Here is a 16,298-nt window from a genome sequence, read left to right on the forward strand (position 1 = left end):
TGCTAGTTGGCAGAGATACAAATATAATATGTAAAACCCACGAGTCCCATGATCCAAATATTATAATTGATTTCGTGTAACTTGTAACCCTTACCAACTATCAACCAAATAATTAACAGTCAAGGTCAACTTGGGCATGTATAACACCTAACTAACAAATTAAAACTAGTTCAATGCTGCCGCTTAATTAGACGTTTTCACACTAGCGAATCATCGTACGTAGCTTGAACCTTGAGGCAATGACAATATCATCATGCAAGTGATCCATCACATGGGCCTTATAAATTGGTTTTCAAGTTTCAATGCCTTAACAATGTAGATTTTAAGTCATGTACTCTCACGCTTTGGAAACATCTATAAGGAAACAACCTTTTTTTTTTATTTTTTTTTATTTTATTTAAACAACAAAGTCAACAGCATTGGCATCATAAGAAGGACAATTGAAGTCAATCTAAGGTAAATTTAATCATCTTCGGTTGGGTATTAACTTTCGCTCATTTTGTCCGAGTTTTCTATGGTGCTTTGGAAGCATCTTATATTCCAAAAATTTTACTACTAAATTCTTTATAAGAAAACAAAAACAAAAAACAACTAAGATTTAATTGCCAAAAATCCTAAACTATAAAATACTCTTATGCACAGTAGAATTTTCGCATTTTGTAAAGCAAAGAAGAATTTTGATTAGGTTAAATAAAAAAAAAAAAGTAAAAGAAACAAACTGGAGGGGGCATAGCGGAGAAAAGTTGTGGGTGGCTGGGTTGCAACTTGCAATGTTAATTTCAACACAAGCAGAGTTCCCAACAAGCGACTTTTTAAAATAAAGAGGCCATTAGCGAGGGCAGGGAAGAGAATTTTTGGGTGAGTTTTTTATTCGAAGATCTAAAACCCTAACTAACGGATAAACTACTTTGCCTTCTTTTGCACTCTCAGAAAAAAAAACCTTGAAGAGCGTTTTGAGTATTCTAATATACAATGTTTTCTTCACAGCAAAGAAATATGAGAGTTGGTCTTCTGTATTTCATCTATTTATTCCTTCGATCAAAATAGAATCTCAGAAGATCTGATCTTGTCACATGTACGCTGCTTCAATGGATGTCGGTATGTTCAATAACCTTAATACAGGAGGCCAGCGGAGAAAATCATCATTAGCGCCGACTTCATATGGTGCGAAAAATCAAGATAAGCCAAATGATGATGATGAGAAAAAGAAGATGATGCATAGAGAAATTGAAAAGAAAAGAAGGCAAGAAATGGCCAACCTTTATGGATCACTTAGATCCGTACTTCCTCTTGAATTTATCAAGGTAAGATGGAACCTTAAATGTTTCTTTTACTTGATTTCTCCCTACTTAGCATATTTTCCTTGTGATTAAAATACCCTAGGCACCAAAAATTATTTCTTGCTTATTAAATGGCCGTTTTTTGGGGAAAAAGATCGGTAATTGTGCATTGCTTTGTAAATTTATCTTGGGTTTTCATCAATTTTGTCAAAGTTTAGGGCTTTATCCTCGACCATAATCGTGTTGTTGGAATCTGTTAGGGAAAGCGTTCGTTAGCGGATCATATGAACGAGGCAGTGAATTATATCAAACACCTGCAAAAGAGGATCAAAATATTTGGTGTCAAGAGAGATGAGCTAAAGATGGGGTCCTCGTCCAATTTGAGTGCTAGGAATCTAGACCATGGGAGCAGTGGTAGCTCATCAACTTCAACAAGTACCCTAGTTGCAGTCCACCCTTGCTTAGCCGGGGTTGAGATTGTAGTCAGTACCGACGGATCTGCGGAGCAGTTTTTTCTGCTATCAAGAATGCTGAAAATACTTCTTGGACAAGGACTCAGTGTAATCAGCTGTGCTACTGCCCAAGTTAACAAAAGGCTTGTCTACACCATCCAATCTGAGGTAGTACATCAGCTTAACTAGTTATCTGATCAATTCAAGATTACTTCATTCTTCTTTATGTGTAATTTCACAGGTTAGCGATCCAACATGCATAGACTTTTCTGGGTTGCAGCAGACTCTGACTGAAGTCTGTTATCATTGACTACATTTTTCAAGTAACAACAAATACGTGTAGTTAATTAGCTGCGTTTCCTACCTGAACATTTCCATATGGTTCGAAGAGTGTCTATTAGTTTGTGGGTTTTCTTCATGGGAGAGACTCGTAGTGAAACTGATTAACTGAATTTTGCTCGGTTTAATTTATGTCTCATACTTCACCTTACGTACTGTAAGTATGGGTCATAAAATCTTTGAGCTTTTGGAAGTTAGGATCATGTGTTATATTGAAAGCCATATTTCCGATGAAAAATTTATATCAATTGGGTGCTGTTGATGTTGAATCTGTTTCAAGGATGGTTTCTTCTACGCAAATTGTTTTCTCAAGTTGTACTAATGATGTTGAATGTAGCATTTGTAATAGTTGTATACAACCATGTGCATATCTCTCCTCCCATCACGTAAGAGGCAAAAAATTGCTCATAAGTGTTAACTATTATTGATGGTTTAGTCAGAGATTAATGTATAATTCCTTACAAATAAAATGTTGCATTGGAAAGTTACGTTCAGGCCAATTGAAGAGACTTCTGAAGTGATATGAAGTTGTGAATCTTACAAATTGATTATGCATGGAGTATTACTATTTTCCGAGTGGGAAATAGTTATTTGGGTAAATTGAATAGATCGTTTTGCTAATAAGTGTGTGATGTTTTTACCATACGTTTTTATATAGTTGTGGAATGATTAAAAGTCTCAGATGTTATTAGTATAAAAAAAGAAAGTCTCAAATGTTTTTCTAACAAATTGACACAATTAAACACTTAAAATTGATCGGTGGGATCAAATCATCAATTTATACATGTGTTTCAGTTTAACGGTATAACTTCATGATATAGACATGGGCTACTTAGATTTAAAATTATTAATAATTTTTGGTTCAATGGGATGACAACAAAATATATTAGACAATCTATAATCTGCATGTCTCGTAGTACTGTTTTGCCTTTAATTTGTCCTCACTAATAGAAGAAGGATAATTGAAGCATCAAATGAAGAGCTAAGCCAAGAACAATTCATATACACCACTAATCCTGATTTCCAGATGGAACGGATTTATTTTTGTCCTATGTTTTACTAGCAGACAGGACCCAAAATCTCTGAGTTCTCAACATGTCACAAAGCTGAAAAATGGCTACTTAAACAACAAGTCAACAGAACAATCCCAGTAACAAATTATAAAGACCCACCCTAACTTCACTATTAATCTCAACATTAATTTGCTAACTTAAACAAATGAATCTCCCGAACAAACAAGAAAGCAATTTAATTTTCACAAAAGAATATTTTTAGCTTATTCACTAGAAGGAATAAGCTCTTTATCCCAAACTAGCTACAATTATCTGTTTTGATTCGATATCTTGTATGCCTGGTGTAATAGCAGGCAATAAAAAATAAGCTTATTTGTAGCTACGCCTACTTTGCTCCATGTAATCCAAAAGTTGTCACTTTACTCATTGAAACTCAAAATTCGCTTCACTTTGCCCCCTTGGAACTCTATTTTGATTCTTGTTGCCCTCTAAAACTTGAAAGTCATCTCTATATAACTCAAAATGCGCTCCACATTGCCATAGTTCTGTTAGCTAATGTCTTGTGTGGTTTGATTAGGGTGAGCCAAGCTAATCAATTTCTTTTTTATTTTTTTCATCTCTTTAATTTCTTTTAAACTTAATATTCTCTTTTTGTTGAATGTTGACGCATACTGGAGATTTGCACTCAAATTTATTGCACATGTGACATAGTCTTACTGGGTGTTGGGTCTCATATATGTTTTAAGAGGCGACTTATAAGTTTTAGAGAGAAGAGAGAGTCCACACGTCAAAGTTGAACGAATTTTGAGTTCAGAGAGTAAAATGATGACTTTTAAGTTACAAAAGGCAAAATGAGATTAAAATGGAGTTCCAATAGGTGTAACTGGAAATATGCCTAATGTATTATTATAATTTCATATAATCCATTTTTACGCAAGTTTTTTCTTTTCAAAACGTGGCATGACATTTTATGAAATAAAAATGTATTAGATATACATGACAACCGACTATGACATTCGTCATGTAGATACAATTATAAATGTCTAGCAACGTTGTAAATTTTGTTAACATCAGAGATAGAAGTAAATTAGACTACTCCTGAGCGTCGAGCTCCACCGCTGCCCATAAATACTCTTTTTCAGTGAGGAAAGCTACAAACTATACAGCGAAGCTAATCTTGGGTCTTATCCACATTGCTTTCATTTAGGATTTGGCTAACAACTTTATGAATATATATTGCTTTAGAAGTAATTTTAAAGCAAAGTTTAGTTCAGCTTATAAGGACTGGCTAAAAATAAAAGAGGAATATAGTATATATCATATCTTTGCCTTGATACTGTAGCCATTGCGGCTCTACATATCCTCGATTTAATATTGCCTAATAATATTCGTATCTTGGTTATAATATGACAACCATCCTTATAGGAACACGTACTAAAATTTTCAACAACAATTAATTAACAAACGGTGGCTCAACAAGTCTAAATTAATGCAATTTATAGTAATTTAGTAGTGAGTACATAGTGTGCACCTTCATGTATGTTTTGTGCATTGTTGCCAACTCTTGGACAGAGTGATAATTCAATTCAAAATGTACTCCTAGTATGACTCAGGAAATAGAAGATTAAGATATGTATATTATATGTACACACACACTAGCTAGGGCACTGGCCCTTGAACGCATTTTATTGTTTAGTTAACCCTAGCTTGATGACCTGATGAATAATTGCAGACTTAGTCGCCGGTGTGCTCGGCATGCGTTAAAGGCTGTCGTAGGTCATGTTGCAGGGTTGTGCTGCCCTGGTAGATCAACCTTTGTTGCTTAGGAAAAGGTTACTGATCAGAAATACATCAACACATGCCCTCATGGAACTAGCTAAACATGGCGACAGCAAATAAGAATTGACGAAGACTTTAAGCTTTATCTTATTGTTGCCAATTGCCATCGGTAAAAGTTGAAGAGGACTTGATCTTTCTTTGTGGCTTTTTGCGTTCAAACAAATAACAGTTTTTATTTCTTGAGACCTTAAATTTCGGTTGAATAGGCTTTTGTTATAACTACCATTTGGTAATAGTAAAAATTGATGTTATACGTTATTGAGGTTTTTTTCAAGAGGAATATTTGAACCCAAGACGTTTTGAAACCACAAGTAATCCACCACTTAATTACAATGTAATTTTTGTCTTTAAACACTTTAGAGTTTTTTCAAAATAAATTGACACTTAAACTGCGCTTGGTACGTTGAAAGGAATTGATGAGAAATCATTTCCCATGCCTTTCCCTGAGGGAAGGGAAACGCAAAGTTTATTTCCTATGTTTGGTAAAGATGGGAAACTACGTAGGAAATACCAAATTTTTATATATGATGGTCATTTTCATAATCTATGAGGACATATTTGTCATAAAATTTGTTCATATTTTAATGGAAAGCACGTGACAGGAACGAGTCAACATTCATGATACCTTTGAAGACTAAAAGGCAAGGCTCTTGTGTCTTTACAGTATTTAGAGCATCTTCAAGAGTCTTTAAAACAATATTACCTTGACTATTTTAGTTAAAAAAAAAAAAAAAACTAACGAAACCTTACTCCAAAGATACTCTTTAAGAGGATTTCCATCTGTTTAGTTAATTTTAGCTACGCTAGAGTGAGTGAACAATATCGAAACCTTACTTTAACTTGTCTTTTACTTTTCATCTCTAACACACTATTTTAACGAATTTCGAATGTTTTATTACCAATCATTTCAAAAAGAAAATTTTCAACCTACTCATTTTCTAGAACCATCTTCTCTCTTTTCCTTTTTCTTACAGGTCCATCCTTGAATTTTAATAATTTTTTTAATAATAAACTTATGAACTATTGTTCTATAAATTTAAAGAGTAACTATTTATTTTAATAGAGACTCTTTTATAGAGTCTGTTGGAGATGGATTTTTTACATTTAACTATTTAAAATAGAGTTTTATTGATTTTATAAATTTAGTTGAAGATGTTCTGGAGAGCTGTTTAAAGTTTAAACTAACATGGTGAATAATCACTCTATAAACTTGTAAAGGAGGAGAGAGAATTTTAACATTTGCTAAATATTAAAGATATATTAAACACTCCAATCATTCAGGGACATGGATCCTCTCTCGATCCAATTGTCTTAATTCTAGGGATCCATCAATCTGGGCCGTTAAAATTTGATCCAACGGCTACAAATAGAGGCCAACTTTAAAAGTTATAATAACTTTAACCGTTGGATCAAATTTCAACGGCTCGGATTGATGGATCCATAGGATAATTGGATCCGGAGAAGATCCATGTCCATTATTTAGCTCTTTCTCTCTCCTTTAAGGAAAGGATCCTCATCGGATCATTTTCCTATGGATTCTATGATCGTAACCATTCATCGTACATCATGCAGTCAGTTTTTGTTATGTACTATTTATATTTAATTTTAAATTTTAAATTTTGAAATGATTTCTGATCGCACAATGTACGATAAACGGTCACAATCACAGGATCCCTAGGATCCCCAGGAAAAGGATCTGGCGATGATCATTTTCCCTCCTTTAAAGCCCTCTCTCTTGAAAAACTACTAAAATATTAAAGATTTGTAAAAAAAAATAATAAAAAAAAGGTCCTAAATGGGCCCTAAGTGCTAATCAGTCAGTGAATAAGGGCTTTACGCTTAGGAGACTAAGCGAAGCCTAGGCAAGGACTTAGACAGTTTTAATTACATTTATTATATAACATATAAAAATGTGTCACTTAGTACTACAGTCCAGTGGTATTCTTCTTCACTTGTAAGTAAGAGGTCTTAGGTTCGATTCACGTCAAAGGTGAATTTGAACCACATTATTTCTAGCCCATTGCGGCTATGCCCACCCCCTCCCTTTAGTGTAGATTGTAAGATCTCACATCGCCCAGGGGTGTGGATCCTGTAAGCCTTATATGTATATTCTTATCTCTACCTAGCAAGAGGCTTTTTGAGAGCTCACTGGCTTCGGGTGCCATCGAAACTCCGAAGTTAAGCGAGTTCGCGCGAAAGCAATCCCATGATGGGTGACCCACTGGGAAGTTCTCGTCTGAGTTCTCAGAAACAAAACCGTGAGGGCGTGGTCGAGGCCTAAAGCGGATAATATCGTGCTACGGCCGAGTTGAGCACGGGATGTGGTGGGGACCCAGGCCAAGATGTGACATAGATAATATCATTTGTTCAAAAAAAAAAAACAAAATGTACTTATGGTAGTGGATAGGGTGTTGGGTTTCCACCATGTGTCTCGGGTCCGAAACTCTCTCTCCTCTAAATTATTGTAGTAGTTTCGGATCCTCCCCCTTCCTTTAAAAATAATAATTTTGAAAAAAAAAAATAAGTGTCTATTTACACTTTAAAAAAATACATAATTATAGTGGAAATCATAAATTGCAAAATATTATGACATAAACCATAAGCACTAGAATATATTGAAAACATGGGGAACGAGTATATATGAGTGTTTATTCAAGTATCTAATAAGTCTCTTATAATGTATTAAAAGCAAAAAATGCATTTCTTCAAAAAAAAAAAAAATGAAAGTTATCTATTTTTATGTTTAAGTGAAAATGGTTACCCTAAGCCATTTTCTTAAATAAAAGAAATAAGCAAACAAATGTCATAAAACCACCCAGTACACTTAGGGCCGGTTTGGTATTGTTGTGCTTTTAAAAAAAAAATTGTTTCTGCTGTGTTGTGAGAATAAGCTCATTTTTGCTATTTCACGTTTTCAGTTTTTTTCACTCAAAACTGTGAAAATAAGCTGTTTTTAAGTGTTTATCAAACACATTTTTGAGGTCAGGTTTTTTTTATATCTACTTTTTATAAAAACACCTTTGTACCAAACCAGCCCTTAAACCCACCTAAGAATGCCTAGTCTAAGCAGGTAGGTGGTTGCCTAGGCGAGTTTAGGCATCTTTTTTTTTTTATATTTTTTAAACATGAAAAGATTAATCGTGGTGATGGTCAGCTGACTAGCGCCTAGATGGGGCATTTTGATCATTGCGTAATGTTGTTGGAGTTAAGTTAAATTGACTAGTTAAGATAAACCTTTTTTTTTTTTTTTTGGGTAAAACTAGTTAAGATAATTTTGTGACACTTTTTACCAGTTAATTTAACAAAAGTTAGGTTCTTTTGTCTTAACTCATACATGTTATTTCTTAAGAAAATTGTAAACCTGAAATATTACATGTTATGTTTTAACTCATTATTTTTATATTTTGTGATGGAACAAGAAAATTCCTATTTAAGTTTGGGAATTGTTATTAGCACTCCAAAATCTCATTCTACACTCTAAACTTTCTATATTAGGAAAGAAAAATACACTTGTGAGGAGTGTAAAATGTAATTTTTGAAGTGCCAATAACACTTTTCTTAAATTTTCTCCTTATATTTTGCCCATAAAAGGAAAGCTCTTTTCCCTAAATAAAACACGTTTTCTCCCAATATTTGGAAGTTTGGTAGCCCATGGTCTGAACCCATCTGATGTTCGGTGCACCGCCTACCGACTTTCGATATTGTTATTAGCATTCCAAAAATCTTATTCTACACTGCAAACTTTATATATTAGGAAAGAAAATACACTTGTAAAAAGTGTAGAATGTAATTTTTGATATGCCAATAACACTTCTCTTAAGTTTTCTTCTTGTATTTTGCCCATAAAAGGAAAGTTCTTTTCCGTAAATAAAACTCGTTTTCTCCCAATATTTGGAGGTTTGGTAGCCCTGGTCTGAACCCATCCGATGTTCGGTGCACGGCCTACCGACTTTCGACACGGTGGCCCACCAAATGTGAAAATAAATGGGCCATAATTGGCTCAGTACTAAAGTGAAAAGAGTGTACTCCACACAAAAAATATAATATGCAAGCTCTATTATGCGGTTCCGAACCTTGAAAGCCACGTTTGCCCCTCCTCACTAGATTAAGGAATGATATATCGAATAAGCCCCTCCAGTCCAAGCGAAATCACTCTTAGCCCTAGCAATCGTATCCCTAGCTAGTCACATAAACAACCTTAAAACTTTGGGGCTCTCAGGCGATCATTCAGTCTTGGTTCAATGTTTCCTAATTCATATCATCATGATCAAAGCAAAGATTTGGTATTCCAGACTTCCTTTATTGATGATTCCCACCATAATGATATGATGCAAGTAGAAGATCTAATGCGGGGTCATGAGGTTTTTCCAGAGGAGAAGAATCCATCCCGTAATAAGATAATGGGAAAAGGCAAGCAGCGGCAACAACATATGATATTATCACCTAATTCCAGTAATACTGCAGAAAATAATAGTGATGGTAAGACTGAAAGGAAGATCGTGCGTAGGGACAACGAACGCCAAAGAAGACAGCTTATGGCAGTTCTTAATTCATCACTTCGATCCCTCCTCCCCTGTGAATTGATCAAGGTTAAGAATCGAGATCAACCTCTGTATATTTACTCATATTCTTTTTCTGTAATTTTCTTTTGTGGGCTGGGTTTTAATTTCTTGATTTAGATGATTAACGATGTTTTTAAGGTTTTGTCCTGGGGTTAAAAGGATATATTGCATTTTGTTTTAATTTCTTGACATAGATGATTAGTAATGTTCCTAGGGTTTTTGTGTTGGGGTTACAGGGAAAACGTTCAATCACCGAGCACATGAATGAGGCCGTCAATTATATAAATCACACGAAGGCGAAGATTGAAGAACTGAATGCCAAGAGGGAAAAGATTAAAAAGTTGTATGAATGTGATTCTAAAGATTTTGGTCTCGAAAATGAAAGTTCGGGTCACGATTTTCTTAAGTGCTCTATCATGGTTCACCCAACCTGTTTGGGGGCAGTGGAGGTTGTGATAAGTAGTAGCTGCGGCGAGCAGGAAGGGTTGCCTCTTTCGGGAGTGCTCAAAGTATTGCTTGCGGAAGGCCTTAGTGTTGTTGAGTGTGCTTCCACCAGAGTAAATGAAAGTTCGTTTCACAACATTCAGTGTGAGGTGTATACTCGTTCCTTTTGACTAAAATTAGATTAGGACTTATCTTCAAAGATATGTCTGGTACATATTTAGACATAGATTTAATCTTAATTACCATCTGATTAATCATGATATAAGAACAGATAAAAGAAATTTCACAGTGCGTTTTCTTCAATCCACAGGTTGGCAACGTTTTGGCATGTCTGGATTTCTCTGAGTTGCAACTGAAATTAAGTAACTATTGCAATTCTGGGTGACCAAATATCTTCAATTACCAGGGAAGTATATATATAATTTTCCCTTCCCAATGTTGATTCCCCTTGATTACAGTAAAACCCTGGATGATTTGGTTGTATTTGTGATTTGTGTAACCTGTTGCTGAAATTTCTGTTGTTTCACTCTTAATATGTATGCAATTCTTAATTTCTTTTAAGACAAACGATTTCAAGGTCTATTTAGAAAATGCAAAACTCTCTGGAACGTGATTTCCATGAAATTAGTTAAGCTTTTATCTAGAACCTTGCAAGTACATTTATATACTGTGAGCTCATTAGTTCATGCAATAACAGAAAGTAGTACTCATAGCAATTAATAGCCTTCCTTTTGATTCTTGTTGATATACAAAATCGGGTTGACTTTGAAACAACGTAAAATGAGGTGTGACCTTCACAAGGTTGCTTTGGTCCTCAAGTGATGATAATATGTAAGGAGATAGCGATAGGGAAGCAAATACAAGGTATATGTAGTTCACCCTAAGTTCGGTTACGTTCATGAAGGTAGATGAGTTCTCATTAATAAGGTAGAGTTTACATGTTTCAAAGGTTTAAGCAAATTATCACTAGTAAGTTATAATGATAGATTAAGTAGAATAATGTCATTGGATTAATTGTGGGAGAATGATCTCGTTTTATAGTTGAAGAGTCTCATGTTGTCATCCGTGGTTGATGTGGGACTCTAGGAGTTTTATTCTGGTGTCGACATATGTCGCGTTGTGATTGGTCTCTTGATTAGAAAGTAAGTCACGGGCTTCAACATGAATCCTTAAATAAGTCTTCAGAAGTACAAAGTTGACAGGTACTCGATAGCTTTGAAGTTTATAAAGTATGATACAAACAATTCTCATATTTGTCAGCCCCTTTATTTATTTTATCAACTCACTGTCGAAATCTTTACTAAGTTTTAGCCGAATTGATACACTATAAAGATTATGGACAGATGGTATTATGTTAATTGCTGCTGCATAAAGTTATATAATTCATGCAAAATTTCATTGCTTGTATATAAAATTTTAGACCATTGATCGTAAGCTAACATAACAAAATAAATTTCGTGACTTATTTTAGTAGGTGTTGTTTAATTAAATTGCTCGATCCATCCCATACGTTAGAATCCATCATATAAAGTTGGATAGGGTTCTGATTTATTTGATGATTTTTCTTTTTCGTTGTGATTATATCTATTGTAGGCAAATCATAGTTGAATAAAGTTGTTGGCAAGACTGCTGCATAAATTCTAGAATTCATGCAAAATTTTCGTTACTTGTATATAAAATTTTAGACCATTCATGATCTTAAGCTAACACATGACAAACCAAAATTTCGCGACTGGCCAGTAGATGTTCTCTAAGATTGTGCCTGGATTATTGTTTAATTAAATTGCTGGATACGTCTCATACGTTAGAATCCATCATATATAAAGTTGTATACGGGTTGTGATTTATTTGATGATTTTCTTTTTCCTTGTGATTATATCTATTGTGAGCAAATCATAGTTGGATAAGTTGTTGGCAAGAAATCAAAACTCATGAAGTTTTGATATTTTTAATGAAATTAATACAGAGATTATTCTTCCCAAAAAAGGAAACACCATCGTTGAATAGATACTGCACGACTGGCTAATACCAGGATATCCTACCAACTCAATTATCTATCGCGTTTATCGATCTCCCTTCCTCTATATATGCATATATGCATGAATGAAAACTACAAGACATATACATATAGGCTGGCCCTTGGGAAGGGATTTTTAATTTTATTTTTGGGGATTAGTTGTGGAACCAATTTCATATCGAATTTCAACGATCCAAACAGTCTATTTTGTAAGTCTTAATTCATAAATCATTCTTGTAAAAATTTAATTCAATCCCGAAACCATTTACCTATTTAATTATCACAATGAAATTTCATTGTTTCTTATAGAACAAAGTGTTCGTTTATTTCTTTGAACTCAATTAGATGTCTCAAATATTTCTGATTTGGCTAATATTTTGCAAGGATGATTCAAGAGGTGTAACTTGAAAATAGGCCGTTCGGATTGTTAAAGGACAATGTGGTGTGAATATATATATAGGAAATTGTTATTAGCACTCCAAAAATCTCATTCTACACTCCTCATAAGTGTATTTTTCTTCATAATTATAGAAAGTTTGGAGTGCCAAATGAGATTTTTAGAGTGCTAATAACAATTCCCTATATATACATATGGTTTTATTTGTATTGACATGGACAAATATTCTAGGACCTGACCTATTCACAATACAATCTCAACTTCCAACGTATGATCGTAACATATCCAAACTACCATGCATGTGAATTTGTTTTCACATTAAGATGGGATAGTTTCAGCTGAATTGCATACGTTCAAAATGAAAATTACTTTCGTTAACCACATCTTCTCAACTATTTTGTTCAAATTGGACCGCATGGCTCATTTCATGATTTTCCAGCAGCTGGTGAGTTTACTGCCGTATTACAATATACTTTCATCTATTACGACCAAGATGTTAGAAATACCCTTGCAAAGGTCATGATTTACGATTATAATGCTGATCTTGTAAGCTGAAAATTATTTATTTCGCAAGACTACTAATTCTTCACAATTGAGAAAAATTACTAATTTAAGTTATCTTCAGTTACAAAGAGAAAGCAATACAAATCACTTTAAGTTAGAAAGCAATACAAATCACTTTAAGTTATCTTCGGTTAAAATGTCGGTGATTAAGTTTTGGTGGTTCGTCGAACCACGCCTACTGTTGACGGCCGATTACTGCTCTTGCTAGCCCATGTGCCCAATGACCAAAGTATATCTAGAAAGCTAACAATCCTTTTTTTGAATTCATTATTTCTTTAGATCTTTGCCTTTGAACAATCCCATAAACTCGTGCTGTCGTGCCTCAGCCCACATTGTACCAATAACCTTAGAGCCTACGTAAAACCCAATAAGTTTTCAGATTAAAGGCCCAATTCTAGACTAAAGGTCCAATATATCTAATTATGAATAAACTGTATCCTTTCACAGCTGCTAGTTTTATGCATGTAACCTGTAACTTGGATGAAAACCCAGGCGGCGTGACAGTTACCATATCCTTTCACAGCTGCTAGTTTCATGGCATATCAAATTTATCATCTCTCTATATTTGAGCGCGTGATATTATAAGCCACGTGACAATATAACAACGCAACCAACAAAAATTGAAGGTCCCTTAACTAAAAATTAGTGAAGGATTCAAGGGAGCAACTCACCCAAGGGAAATAGCAAACTCATTCTCTCTCGAAAAACGGCAGACCAAACTCTGCAAACCCTCAGTTCTCGGTCCTTTGCTTTGGCTTGGGGCCGACGGCAGCCTCTCCCAACTCCTTCTAGCACCCCCTCCTCTTAACCTAACCTCTCCACTCCCTTGCTTTCTACACCCTACCCCCTCCTCCTAACCTAACCTTTCCACTCTGTGACCAATTTATTCCCTTTCTCCCCTTTCTCTTTGCGACCTTCCCCATGCGTTTTCAAACATTCTGTCTTCGAGATCTGCTGCCATGTTTGGGTTAGTTTCGCGGATTTGGTTGATTTTTTTGGTTGCCGGCGGGTCGAATCTTCCAGCTATGGTTTTCTTTCTCGGATTTTGGGGCTCTTCTCGACTAATTTGTGGCGACACCGCGTTCACTAGTTGCGATTTTGTTGCCGGTGGTGTTTGGTCAATTGATGGAGTCAAGCCTATTGGAGGATTTCGTTTTCTGGGGTTTTCTTTGTTTTCGTGTCCTGGGTGGGGTTTTTGGACTCAGTGGCTTCTGTTGGTATTTAACAGTTTACTAACACAATACCAAAATATGTGGGTGATAAGTTTACAAACTCTATCACACCTCTTTCTCTTTGCACTCTCAAATAAAATTGGACAAAGAAAGAAATAGAGAAATGAGGGAAGCAACAAGCTTTGGCAAAACACTTGGACTTTGATATATGAAAAAGGTTTACAAACTGTTGGAATAAGAAAGCTTACAAGCTTCTTCACAATTGGAAGTGGGATTCGGATGAGATGATTTACAATGCTTGAGAACTTGGGTATTTATAGCAAACCAAATGATTAAACTAAGATTATTTATTACCACACAAAACACATTAATTGCACCTAATAATTTTTATTCAACCATACCTAACATTGCCTAACTTTCCATGCCTAACTTTGACATTGATTTTCAACAATAGCTAGCAGCAACATCCTGTTTTGATTTGAATTTCCAACACACCTCCTCAAATCAAAACGCCTTCATTCCTAGCATTTCACGCAGTAGCCGGAATGTTTCAATTGGCAATGGCTTTGTGAAGATGTCTGCCACTTGTTCCTTGGTGTGACAGTAGACAAGTTCAATTGTCTTTTGCTTCACATGGTCCCTTAGAAAATGGAACCTGGTATCAATGTGCTTGCTCCTTCCATGTTGAACAGGATTCTTTGCAAGTTTGATTGCAGACACGTTATCTACATGAATCACAGTCGATTCCACTTGTGGATGACACACTGACTTCAACAGATTTCTTAACCAAATTGCCTCACACACGGTTGAGGCTATAGCAACATACTCGGCTTCACATGATGACAAAGCAACAATTGATTGCTTCTTTGAAGTCCATGAGAAAGCTGTTGATCCTAGAAAAAACACATAGCCAGTTGTGCTTTTCCTTTCATCTTGGTCACCTCCCCAATCACTATCTGAATAACCAAATAATTTTGCATCTTCACCAAAATTATAAAATAGACCATAGTTTAGAGTACCTCTTATGTACCTCAAAATTCTCTTGGCGGCCAGCCAATGAGACTCCCTTGGTGTTTCCATGTATCGACTCACGAGTCCAACACCATAAACTATATCAGGTCTTGTGATTGTAAGGTACCTTAGGCTTCCAACGAGGCTTTTGTACACTGTTGAGTTTACAAACTCACCCTCTCCTCCTTTGGACAGCTTCAATCCAGTTGCGACTGGGGTATTGACAGTGTTGCACTTGTCCATATTGAACTTCTTCAATATGTCTCTCATGTACCTTTGTTGAGAGATGTAGATACCATCACTTTCTTGCTTCACTTCTATGCCAAGAAAGTATGACATTAATCCATTGTCAGTCATCTCGAATTCACTGAACATGGATTGCTTGAACTCATGGAACATTGCCTCATTGTTTCCTGTAAACAATAAATCATCTACATAGAGACAAATAATTAAGAACTCCCCTTTTTCACCATTCTTCATGTAAACTGAATGCTCGTATGGACATTTCTGAAATCCATTTTGGTGAAGGTAGTTGTCGATCCTTGAGTTCCAAGCTCGTGGTGCTTGCTTGAGGCCGTACAAAGCCTTCTTCAAACGATACACCTTATCTTCTTCTCCTTGTACTTGGAAGCCTTCTGGTTGTTCCACGTACACTTCTTCCTCAAGTACTCCGTTAAGGAAGGCTGACTTGACATCTAGTTGATAAATTTTCCATTTATGATGTGCGGCAAGAGAGATTAGCAATCTTACCGTGTCAAGTCTCGCAACTGGAGCATAGACTTCATCATAGTCCACTCCATACTTCTGTTTGTAGCCCTTTGCTACAAGCCTTGATTTGTATCGATCCACACTCCCATCTGCAGTGCGTTTGATCTTGTAAACCCACTTGACACCAATAGCCTTCTGATTTGGTGGGAGCTTTGTCAGCTCCCAAGTGTCATTCTTCTCGATGGCATGGATCTCTTCTTCCATGGCTTTCTTCCAACAATCTTCTTCCACAGCTTCATTGAATGAGAAAGGCTCGTGGTCTGCATACAAGCAGAAAAGGTTGGTTTCTTCTTCTTCTTCTTGTCCATAAATCTCTGTGAGACTCCTTAACCTCACTGGAGTTGAGGAGCTGCTTTCCTCACTAGATGTAGGACCACTCCTTGCAATTCTGTGCACTGGAGTTGTTGTGATTGTTTGAGCAGGCTGTTGCTCAATCGGTG

The 16,298-nt window shown here is 35.6% G+C and overlaps 2 protein-coding genes across 2 annotated transcripts; both read left to right on the plus strand.

The window, feature by feature from the left end:
* Positions 1-858: 858 nt before the first annotated feature.
* LOC137733349 (transcription factor bHLH118-like) lies at positions 859-2,042 on the plus strand. The gene is made up of 3 exons (XM_068472501.1): positions 859-1,304; positions 1,541-1,900; positions 1,974-2,042. Exons 1-3 carry the CDS (start codon positions 1,074-1,076, stop codon positions 2,040-2,042), a joined length of 660 nt encoding a protein of 219 aa, XP_068328602.1. The 5' UTR covers positions 859-1,073.
* Positions 2,043-9,122: 7,080 nt separating this feature from the next.
* LOC137733283 (transcription factor bHLH120-like) lies at positions 9,123-10,499 on the plus strand. Its single transcript, XM_068472424.1, has 3 exons — positions 9,123-9,512; positions 9,722-10,078; positions 10,240-10,499. The coding sequence occupies exons 1-3, from the start codon at positions 9,165-9,167 to the stop codon at positions 10,312-10,314; spliced, it is 780 nt and encodes a 259-aa protein (XP_068328525.1). The 5' UTR covers positions 9,123-9,164; the 3' UTR covers positions 10,315-10,499.
* The last annotated feature ends 5,799 nt before the right edge of the window (positions 10,500-16,298 follow it).

This window comes from Pyrus communis, chromosome 5, assembly GCF_963583255.1.
Source record: "Pyrus communis chromosome 5, drPyrComm1.1, whole genome shotgun sequence".
In the NCBI taxonomy this organism is placed as follows: domain Eukaryota; kingdom Viridiplantae; phylum Streptophyta; class Magnoliopsida; order Rosales; family Rosaceae; genus Pyrus; species Pyrus communis.

What these genes read in the sequence shown, in the direction of transcription:
- LOC137733349 (XM_068472501.1), top strand. Translation starts at nt 1,074, where the DNA reads ATGTACGCTGCTTCAATGGATGTCGGTATGTTCAATAACCTTAATACA. An exon ending in TTCCTCTTGAATTTATCAAG is followed by an intron (nt 1,305 to 1,540) that starts GTAAGATGGAAC and finishes GGAATCTGTTAG; the next exon opens with GGAAAGCGTTCGTTAGCGGA. An exon ending in TCTACACCATCCAATCTGAG is followed by an intron (nt 1,901 to 1,973) that starts GTAGTACATCAG and finishes GTAATTTCACAG; the next exon opens with GTTAGCGATCCAACATGCAT.
- LOC137733283 (XM_068472424.1), top strand. Translation starts at nt 9,165, where the DNA reads ATGTTTCCTAATTCATATCATCATGATCAAAGCAAAGATTTGGTATTC. An exon ending in TCCCCTGTGAATTGATCAAG is followed by an intron (nt 9,513 to 9,721) that starts GTTAAGAATCGA and finishes TTGGGGTTACAG; the next exon opens with GGAAAACGTTCAATCACCGA. An exon ending in TTCACAACATTCAGTGTGAG is followed by an intron (nt 10,079 to 10,239) that starts GTGTATACTCGT and finishes TTCAATCCACAG; the next exon opens with GTTGGCAACGTTTTGGCATG.